Genomic DNA, 12,053 nt, shown 5'->3' on the forward strand with positions numbered 1-12,053 from the left:
TTAAGTGGAGGTGTCATCCCTTATTAGCCTGTGCAGACTGAACAGGCTAATCTGAGTCGACACTTTGCGCACATGCATTGGACCCCATTTTCACAGGGCACTGCTCAAATATATCTGATCATCTATGAGGAACATGCTAACCATCGTAACAATGTACATAACCTTACACCACATAGACCATAAATCCCTATATTTGCCTTGGGGAAAAAAAAACACACACACACAATATACTCCCATATATTTTCTACAGGAAGTGTTGAAAGAACAAAAGTGTGCACCTGGGATAACAATGTGTTTGTTTAAGCCTGAATCAGGATCAAAACAACATACAGCTCATAGTTGGTTACACTAACATGCAAACAGTCTGGTGTTAGAGAAAGCAGAATTTGACTGTACAGTTTCAACAAACTAAAACAGATTAAAAGACATATATCCTTGATTTCCATGTCAACACAAATTGAGAGCGGCTCGACATCCGATTAAAAGGGCTGTTTCATCATGGTAGAGGCAACTTTCTTAGTTTCTGGATGTAACGAGTAAACTGATAAGTCTGGCAAAGTCTCGTCTCTTTGCTAGAAATTCAAGTTATTCCTTTAATACTAAATACATGTATATAAAGTTGATTGAAGAATTGCCAGTTTTACAATGAAATACTCCCAATTACCATTGTTAAAAGCTTGCTTTATTTTGCTCAAGTTTAACATTTCTTTAAAACAAAAATTTTGTTAGTTTTCAACATACGACATAAAATTCAAAGACATATACCAAAAACAAGCACTTATACTGCATTCATATGTAAACTGTAAAAATACATTAACAAACGTTCTTGATAAGCTAAAATAATCCAAGAATCGCATTAAAATTACAAAAAAAATAACAGTGTTGTCTTTAATATTTTAAACTGCTAAATACATCTTAAATAATTCTAAAATTTAAATAAAAGAATTTTCACATAAAATAATTTTCACTTGGGGCCCATTATTATGTAATGAAAAATAGTGTAAGTTCTCTAGAAATAATCCAGTGATATTAATAAAATACAAGAGGCCGCAAAGGGGCCTGGGTCGCTCACCTGAGAGAGTTAAATGGAAAGAAACAAAGATTAAAACTCTTCAGCAAATATTTCAAATTACTAGAATGACAAGACTGGCTTTAAAAATAAGGTGTTCCAAAGTATTCACAATAGGCCTATATAGAAAATTACCCCATCCACCCTTGCACCCAAAAATTGTGACTTCTAGAGTGTTCACAAGGTTTCTCTATAGCCATATAAGGAATACTGCCCCGTCCCCTGGCGGCCATGTTTTTCAATGGACCGGAAATATTTTTGAATTCAATCAACATATCATTAAGACAAACATTTTGACAAAGTTACATTAAGATTGGGCATCAAAAGTGACTTCTGAAGTGTTCACAAGGTTTTTCTTTTTTTTGACCTAGTGACCTAGTTTTTGACCCAGCATGACCCAGTTTCGAACTCGGTCGAGGTATCATTGGGACATATGTTCTCACCAAATTTCATGAAGATCTGACAATAAATGTGGCCTCTAGAGTGTTCACAAGGCAAATGTTGACGACGGACGCACAACGCACGACGGAAGACGGACAAAAGGCGATCACAATAGCTCACCATGAGCACGTTGTGCTCAGGTGAGCTAATAATGGAGTTAAAATGACACAAACTCAGAGCCAAGTATTTCTTGCCATAATTACAAAGATCATGAAATAACGTCAACCCACACATTGCAACTTCCAACTGCTTTGTCTGTATTGATCATATATATCATTTCAATAAAGTAATGAATACAAAAATCTATTCATACAAAGCAAACTTGAATTATTATCAATGTGATCACTGTTATGATTTTATAAACAAATTCATATTTATATTTGATTTGAATGTTAAATTATATGTCGGTCCTCAACTGGACAGGTATTTTTTCAATTACTTATAACAAAGCACACAGAACTAAACACACTGGGCTTTACATTATTATATAAACGTAGAGGTAGTCAGACCTGAACCAGGCAGGCCAATGGCTATGTACACAATGTATAACTAATATATCCAGACACAAAAAACATTTGAAATTAAAACACTTCAATGACTCGATTTAAAATCATATGCTAACATACTAAGAGAAAAAATCACAACTACATTATACTGAAAACTGAACATAAATGTAAAGTGAACATGAGAAAAATAAGGAAATCACATTTACACTTACGCATATTAAATACATATATATATATAATTATATAAAATAACAGTTAAGCCAGGGGTGTAGAAATACTAAGCCAAACTTGACTGTAGCCTTCTCCTTCAAGGACATTTCAGATAACTCTTACTAACAAATACACACTTTACTGAGTTGTTGCCCTTATATACACAAGGAATATTGTAGCCCTTATGTATTAATAAAATCAGAATGCGTAAAAAATGTTAAACAAATGACAGTTAATTATCATACTAGTTTACATAATACATTTGAATAACAAATAATTTTAATAATTAAGATTAATGTCTCTTAATTTGAAAAAAAAATAAAATCTTCTGCAAGTCAACAATCAGAAAACAATCCACACCCCCGGCTCAGTGTACATGAAAGTCACATGACATCATCAAAAAGTACCCGCATTGATCATGAAAATGTTTTTGACATTGAGGAAATGCTTCAACAAGATTACACAAAGACAAATAGTTAATATGAGAATTATAACACCTGCCGAAAGTTCCTGAATTTGCCTGCATGAATGCAGAAAGATAAAAAAACACGAATGAATACACATTTTACTTAGATCGAATAAAAAATACACAAATAATTATATAATTGACTTTCTGAGGTATGCACATATAGAACTGAGGTACATTGTAAATTTTGCAAAAAAAAGCCACTATTCCTGGCACAAATACCTAACAAGGCTCTCAAGCCTATATACATATATGTTGTTGTCTTCTAAACTCGTATTTCAAACCAAAAGAAGAGGTATAATGTCAATTTTTCTATTTTTGAAAGAATATTCACGTGCCTACATTTCCAGCTTGTGTGCCTCTTAACTTCCGTGAAAATATCAATAAATCTATTTATACTGTTCATTACATATGTATGTAGAGATATATACCAGTTATGTTATTTATAAACTAATTATCAGCACAAAAAATATACTTATAAGTAGTGCATACACAGGACATTGTTCGCAAATAAATGTTAATAATTACATTTCAGCATCCAGTACTGCATGGGAGAAAACCCGATTTCCCGACAGCACAGTCTCCTGAGGTAGTGTAGTTGTGTCCCTTTCACAATGCACAGTTACTTCCCTTGAACTTACCCCTTCCCCGGATTCTGAGGTAGAAACACCACCGTGTACAAACGACGGCGAAATCCGGGCCATAGGGGCCACTTGTTGAACACCGGAACTACTTTCTATGGGCATTCCTCCCTGGACATATCCCTGAGCCGATGACTTGACTGACCTATTTTTCTGTTTCACTTGCAGTGGTACACTATTTCTGAGGTTGCTATGGTTTTCTTCAAGACGTGGCCGTCTACTGCTCTCATGTACTCCATCTGAACGTACGTTCTGAGAAGAGTGGGACGCCACAGAAGAGGGAATCGACCCGTTACACGAAATAACAGAATAAGTGGGCGAGGTGAGATGAGGACCCAACCCGCGTACTGATTCGGGGGTGTGTGAGCCGACCTGAGATGGTGATAGCGAGGTAGATACCCTTAACTGAGGTAACTGTGGTAACGTTGTGCCTGGTGAAAAACTGTGTGATTCCTGATAAATATCGACGCCTCTCGAGGCGGGCGCCTGTACCCGTACTAACATTCCAACATCAGACTGAACAAGCAGAGGAGCTGCTGACTTTTGATTGGCTTCTTGTCTGCTTTCCCTGAAATCGGTGTCACGATGGTTAGACGTGTCCTTGCGAGTTACTGAGGTAGGGGTTGATTGAGGTATGTCCTTGACTGGGGATGCTGTGTCCCCAGCCATGGTGTGGGCAAATCTATCATCTGCTTGGTGCTTGAGGTCAACATGGTGACTCGATCCACCACTACCATCAGTCACCACTGATGGCTTGAAACTGGACATGGCTGCATCGCCACCCCTCACATTCCAGACAGTTCTCTGCTCAGGTAATCTACCATCAATCACAGCACTGTACATGAGTCTCACATTTCCAACAGATCCATGCCCATCACCATATGACCTTACCTCACCATGACCTCTCTCATCACCTTGACCACTAACATAACAACCATGACCTTCAAAATGACCGTCACATTCATCCAAACCAATCAGACCTTCCCCATCTGTGGGTACATGCACACCGGAATCTCCACAAAACACGACAGATTCTCCTGCATCAATCATATCTGAATGCGGCACTGAGTTGATGTACCCGGTGGAGTTCCTATCACTAGAGCTGTAGCTCCAGCTGCCCTCCCCGCTATCCAGCTCGGCCCTTTCCCCACACAAGACTTCCTGAGGGGCATCCTGTAGTACCCCCTCTGTGCTGCTGTTATCAATGTTGTCAAGGGAGCCTGAGTCCTCACAGTGGCTCCTAGTGAAGCGCTCGTCTCCCATGGTAACCGGAAGGCAAGAGGTCCTGGGGGACCCACTCAACATCTCAGCTATCAGCCCTTTCGTCTCCTATAAACAAGTAGGTACTTCTATTTTTTAATTTTTTTTTAGAAAGGTAGGTATACATAAAGTATCTAAGATAAATAATATAAACAATTACCGTGTTACATCAGGCCGTTCTTTTCCAGGTATAGTTTAGATGTTATTTTCAGAGCCATAGTAGGACAATTCATGAACTCCAATCTTATCTTTCAATTTGATTGTAATTTTCATAACTATTCCTCCTAAGAAAAGAAACAGTACACATTTTTTCTACATTATAATAAGGAAAACAAGTAACCCCAAGGGCAGGGTTATTTAAACAAACTTTGGAGAGGACCACCATGCAATTTTCATACAGAAAAATAGACCATCGTTTCTTGAGTCTTCATAGAACATTAAACTATTCATTTATTTAAAAGTTCTTTACTAAATAACTCTATATACAGCATGTGTCCCCTAGTGCAAGGCCAGTATTTACCCATGGGCATGGTTTGAACAAACTCATTAGAGGACCAAGTACTAAAGCCCTGACCCTTGTGTTTTCAGAGATTTTTTAAGTTTTCATGAATAAAATCTAGTTTTTGCTCCGGTGACCAACAAATGAAATGGACCCGAATGATGTGACTGTACTCAAGTGGAAACTAAATTAATAAGAGAGGTCAGTTTATTTAAATGAAGAAGCTTTGTCTATTAAATTAGATGTATATTCTATTCTAATGGGAGAGGTATTGTATTCAGATGTGGGCAATAATTTTATTCAAATGCCATGTAACTCTATTGAGGTAAGGGTGTTAACTGTATTCCTAGACAAGCGTCCTACCTCGCTATAGAGAGGGTTTCCAAATGACTTCATGTGTCCGTTGTGCCTGCCGTTATGCAGACCGTTCTTCTTCAGTGGTAGGAATCCATTTAGTTTGGCTCCATTTGGCGTGAGGATTACGTTACCAGTACCACCTCCCTGTGAACAAAAATGTCAGGGATAAGTAAGTACAGGCTGACTTCATAATCTCAAACAAGAAAGTAATTACTCACCCATTTCTTATTTTATAAAAAAAAATAATCTGGGAAATTATATCGGTCAAGTTCGTATTTTTATAGACACATCATGAGAGAGGCACAACCTCTAATTTGATGCAACTTAACCCTTTAACACTTAAAAACATATTTAACCCTTTAACACTTAGATACATATTTAACCCTTTAACACTTAGATACATATTTAACGCTTTAACACTTAGATACATATTTAACCCTTTAACACTTAGATACATATTTAACCCTTTAACACTTAGATACATATTTAATCCTTCAACACTTAGATACATATTTAACCCTTTAACACTTAGATACATATTTAACCCTTTAACACTTACAAACATATTTAACGCTTTAACACTTAGATACATATTTAACGCTTTAACACTAAGATACATATTTAACCCTTTAACACTTAAAAACATATTTAACCCTTTAACACTTAGATACATATTTAACCCTTTAACACTTAGATACATATTTAACCCTTTAACACTTAGATACATATTTAACGCTTTAACACTTAGATACATATTTAACCCTTTAACACTTAGATACATATTTAACCCTTTAACACTTCGATACATATTTAATCCTTCAACACTTAGATACATATTTAACCCTTTAACACTTAGATACATATTTAACCCTTTAACACTTACAAACATATTTAACGCTTTAACACTTAGATACATATTTAACGCTTTAACACTAAGATACATATTTAACCCTTTAACACTTAAATACATATTTAACGCTTTACCACTTGGATATGTATTAAACGTCTAACAGTTAGATAAATATTTTACGCTTTACCACTTGTATACGTATTTAACCCTCTTTTTTTTACCATTAAGATACTTATTTAACCCTTTACAATGGATACCCATTAAACCCTTTACAACTTAGACTTGTATTTAACCCTTTACCACTTAGATACGTATTTAACCCTTTACCACTTAGATACGTATTTAACCCTTTACCACTTAGATACGTATTTAACCCTTTACAACTTAAATACGTATTTAACCCTTTACCACTTAGATACGTATTTAACCCTTAGTCACTTTATTACATATTTAACCATTTACCACTTAGATACGTAATTAATATAACCATAGTACATCAAACATGTTTTGGTGGAAAGAAATTATAGGTATATAATAGATATGTTTTTAAAACAACTTTAACTTGAATTATTCCAAGAAACAGTGACCTTCATCTTGACTCAACTGGTCCCAGAAGCCATGCCAGACTAGGTGTACACCTTAGCTACCTATCAAGCAATATATCTCCAACAGCACTCTAGTAATTCTGTAGGCTTTCAGGTTTTTGTTGTTTGCTGCCCATTAGTATCTTAGGATTAGAAATGATGCCATTGAAACTTAAATCTATTAAGTCTTAAATTTAACTTGACTTTCTAAGGGACTACAAAACAGACAAAGCACGTATCTGAGAGAACCATTACCTTTGAGTCCGACTGTTCATTCTCAGGCAACATAGGAGTGTAGGTGTCCAACTCATAGTCTCCCGTTATAAAGCTGCCCTCCAAGTTCCCCGGGTGATGAGCGTGTCCGTTCCCGTTGCTAGGGATGTGCCCGTTGCCATGGATATACTGAGGCTCCAGCGGGGGATGACCATGGTTGGCCCGGCGATCCATACGGAAAAATCTGGTAGGCATACACAGAAGTGAGAAAATCAGTCAAGTAAATCACCATGGAAACAAACAGCAAAATAGACAAAAACAAGGGCTGTTTGTAAAACATGCATGGTCCCCATATGGGCTGTCAGTTGTAGTGGAATCCATTGTGTGAATACATTTTTTTGTCACTGTGACCTTAACCTTTGACCTAGTGACCTGAAAATCAATAGGGGCCATCTGCCAGTCATGAACAATGTACATATGAAGTTTCATGATTCTAGGCCTAATTATTCTTGAGTCATCATCCAGAAACCATTTTACTGTTTCGAGTCACTGTGACCTTGACCTTTGACCTAGTGACCTGAAAATTTATACAGGTCATCTGCCAGTCATAATCAATGTACCTATTAAGTTTTGTGATCCTAGGCGTAAGCATTCTTGAGTTATCATCTGGTAACTATTTTACTGTTTCGAGTCACTGTGACCTTGACCTTTGACCTAGTGACCTGAAAATCAATGGGGTCATCTGCCAGTCATGATCAATGTTCCTATGAAGTTTCATGATCCTAGGCGTTAGCATTCTTGAGTTATCATCTGGAAACCATTTTATTGTTTCCAGTCACTGTGACCTTGACCTTTGACCTAGTGACCTGAAAATCAATAGGGGTCATCTGCCAGTCATGATCAATGTTCCTATGAAGTTTCATGATCCTAGCTGTAAGCATTCTTGAGTTATAATCCGGAAACCATTTTACTGTTTCGAGTCACTGTGACCTTGACCTTTGACCTAGTGACCTGAAAATCAATAGGGGTCATCTGCCAGTCATGATCAATGTTCCTATGAAGTTTCATGATCCTAGCTGTAAGCATTCTTGAGTTATAATCCGGAAACCATTTTACTGTTTCGAGTCACTGTGACCTTGACCTTTGATCTAGTGACCTGAAAATCAATAGGGGTCATCTGCCAGTCATGATCAATGTACCTAGAAAGTTTCATGATCCTAGGTATAAGCATTCTTGAGTTATCATCCAGAAACCATTTTATTATTTTGAGTCACTGTGACCTTGACCTTTGACCTAGTGACCTGAAAATCAATAGAGGTCATCTGCCAGTCATGATAAATGTACCTATGAATTTTCATGATCCTAGGCCTAAGCGTTCTTGAGTTATAATCCAGAAACCATCTGGTGGACAGACCGACGGACGGACCGACAAACCGACATAGCAAAACAATACACCCCTCTTCTTCGAAGGGCGCCATAAATATTAAACAAACAAAAAAAAAACATTCTAACAAGAAAAATACTTCTTTTAAGCATGAACATAATTTTATAAATGTTTGTTGCTAGGGCAACACAGTTGTAAAAAATTGCAAAAATCCAATCAATAACAAGACTATATATGAAAACACAAGGGCTGTTATGGCAATGAAAGTATTCAAAATTGTGTTCTCATATAAACAATAAAGGACACTCACTTTTTTCTCATGAGAGCCAGGATCAGTATACAGATAGCGATACAGAACAATCCAATACACACGCCTATGATGATGCCCAGCGTCTTGCTGTCCTGGGTGCTGGCACCTGGAAATGACAGGCAAACTTGCATGTGCGTTCAGTATCATCCCAGATTAGCCTTTGCAGTCTGCACAGGCTTATAAGTGATGTCACTTTGTGCCTTAACTGAATTTTTCGCTAAAAAGAGACTTCCTTTGCAAGAAATAATACCATACAAGCTGAAAGTGTCACTGGTGATTAGCCAGTATGTACTGCACATATTATCTTGGACAACAATTAACGCATATGCATAAACCCCCTTTTCCCAAATCAATACTCATATTATTTTACTTGCTATCCACCTCACCAAATCTGAGTCAGTGCACTCCAGTGCAATGCACACTGCTGGACAGAGTACAGCATACTCTTCATATGCTGAGATCAATTCGAAATTGGGATTGAAATGGTGCATTGAAATGCTAATCAGGCCACAACATCACATGTTCATACAATTCGTGAAATGAAATGCACAATTTTTTGGCCCACATGGTCAATTTTATCGTGGAGTCCCTATTGTGTACCTGTGGTAGGCGATACTGCGCTGGTGTTGACAGGAACTAATGGAGTGGAGGGCCCCATGCCTTGCGAGGTACTGGCTCGAATCTGAATCATGAACATTAACCTTTAACCACATTGACATGTATTTTGATGCATTTGTAGTCCCTCAAAAAGTTAAATTTATTTAAAGACCTTTCTTACAAGATTCAAATTATAAAGGCTTCATGTCCAACCCTAAGATACTGATGAGCAGCAAACAGCATAAATGTTCTGGTTTTATGCTGTTTGCACATAGCCATTTTCACTTTGCCTCTGATTGGGAAGGGGTTAAAGGCATGGGTCTATAGTATAATTATGATACTAGACACATCTTCAACCAACTGACATTAACACCCCGATAACTGGGCTATAAGTAGACGGGTAAAATTATTAACACCCCGATAACTGGGCTGTAAGTAGACGGGTAAAATTACAAAACACAGTGTGTTTTTTTCATTCAACGTCGGGTCTGGTAACCGGACCCATTCCCAATTGAAAAAAGAATATATTTTTATCCCACTTTTACAGCGAATTCGGTTGATTAAAGCCCCGTTGATTAAATATCATCTATAATCAACGGCAGGAAATGATGTCAATATTTCGACGAAATGACGTCATAAATCCAGTGACATTATCCAGTCAAACTAATTTTGTTTCAACAGAAAGGTTTACAAAACAAGGGCTGTTTGTAAAACATGCATGCCCCCCATATGGGCTGTCCCTTGTAGTGGCAGCCATTGTGTGAATACATTTTTGTCACTGTGACCTTGACCTTTGACCTAGTGACCTGAAAATCAATAGGGGTCATCTGCAGGTCACGATCTATGTACCTATGAAGTGTCATGATCCTAGGCAAAAGCGTTCTTGAGTTATCATCTGAAAATCATTTTACTATTTCGGGTCACCGTGACCTTGACCTTTGACCTTGTGACCTCAAAATCAATAGGGGTAATCTGCAAGTCATGATCAATCTACCTATGAAGTTTCATGATCCTAGGCGTATGCGTTCTTGAGTTATCATCCGAAAACCATTTTACTATTTCGGGTCACCGTGACCTTGACCTTTGACCTAGTGACCTCAAAATCAATGGGGTCATCTGCGAGTCATGATCAATCTACCCATGAAGTTTCATGATCCTAGGCGTATGCGTTCTTGAGTTATCATCCGGAAACCATTTTACTATTTCGGGTCACCGTGACCTTGACCTTTGACCTAGTGACCTCAAAATCAATAGGGGTCATCTGCAAGTCATGATCAATCTACCCATGAAGTTTCATGATCCTAGGCGTATGCGTTCTTGAGTTATCATTCAAAAACCATTTGACTATTTCTGGTCACCGTGACCTTGACCTTTGACCTAGTGACCTCAAAATCAATAGGGGTCATTTGCGAGTCATGATCAATGTACCTATGAAGTTTCATGATCCTAGGCCCAAGCGTTCTTGAGTTATCGTCTGACAACCACCTGGTGGACGGACCGACCGACAGACCGACCGACCGACATGAGCAAAGCAATATACCCCCTCTTCTTCGAAGGGGGGCATAATAAAAAGTGGGATAAATAGAATAATAGATTAGTGTTGATTATAGATCAGGTTTATCATGCTCGGCACGAAAATGAAAAAGCACTCGGCAAGACTCGTGCTTTTTGTTTCTAAGCCTCGCATGATAAACCTGATCTATAATCAACACTAACCTATTATTCTCTATTAAGTCAAAACGCCGCGAATTTTCCCAATCCAAAGGGACCCGGCCTCATTACTAAAATGGTGAGAAAAAAACACTGAAACACATTACCACAGTCGTTTAAACAAGATAACCACGGTATAAAGATAAATTGCAATTATATTTTAAGACAAATGCTTGCAAAATATGTTTGGCACCTGTTTACAAAACTTTGTTAAAATATTTTAAATTTTCTCACAGATAAACAAAATCAAGCAATACAAAACTAGAGCTTTGTCATAGACGTGCCGTATACCCCCACATGCCGCATTGACACAGAATATTTTGCATGATGTCTTCACAAAACAAGAGAATCTAAATGATGATTTTTAAGAATTATTTTGCCATTATAATTTATGGCCATTTTGACCTTTGAACTCTTGAATTCCTTCACACGACACGCTGCCAATGACTGTGAACAAAATTAATGTAACAGAGTCATTTTAAAATCTCACAATAAATGACATAGTTATGGCCCAGACAAGCTCATTTATAGCCATTTTTCACTTTTTAGCTCCAAGTGTGACCTTGACCTTGAAGATATTAACGTAATTCTTTAGCATAACACATTGTCCAATGATTGTGAACAAATGTACTAAGTAATTTTAAAATCTCATAATGAATGAATGAATAGTTATGACCAGGACAAGATCATTTACGGCCTTTTTTTACCTTTGAACTCACAGTGTGACCTTGACCTTGGAGATATTGACGTAATTTTTTCGCGCAACACACCGTCCAATAATGGTTAAAAAATGTGCCAAATGATTTAATCTCACAATGAATGACATAGTTATGGCCCGGACAAGCTCATTTATGGCCATTTTTGATCTTTGAACTCAAAGTGTGACCTTGACCTTGGAGATATCGACGTAATTCTTTCGCGCAACACACCGTCCACTGATGGTGAACAAATTTGCC

General features: G+C 37.4%; 1 protein-coding gene across 1 annotated transcript in view; it reads right to left on the minus strand.

The window, feature by feature from the left end:
* Window positions 1-212: 212 nt before the first annotated feature.
* Window positions 213-12,053, minus strand: part of LOC127869410 (protogenin-like) — a 102,076-nt gene continuing 90,235 nt past the window's right edge. The window contains exons 18-22 of the mRNA XM_052411956.1: window positions 9,391-9,472; window positions 8,791-8,896; window positions 7,139-7,340; window positions 5,456-5,593; window positions 213-4,662 (exon numbers count right to left, since the gene is read on the minus strand). Of these exons, the coding sequence (XP_052267916.1) occupies window positions 3,217-4,662; window positions 5,456-5,593; window positions 7,139-7,340; window positions 8,791-8,896; window positions 9,391-9,472 (1,974 nt within the window). The 3' untranslated portion in view covers window positions 213-3,216. The remainder of the gene's footprint in view (window positions 4,663-5,455; window positions 5,594-7,138; window positions 7,341-8,790; window positions 8,897-9,390; window positions 9,473-12,053) is intronic.

This window comes from Dreissena polymorpha, chromosome 2, assembly GCF_020536995.1.
Source record: "Dreissena polymorpha isolate Duluth1 chromosome 2, UMN_Dpol_1.0, whole genome shotgun sequence".
NCBI lineage: Eukaryota > Metazoa > Mollusca > Bivalvia > Myida > Dreissenidae > Dreissena > Dreissena polymorpha.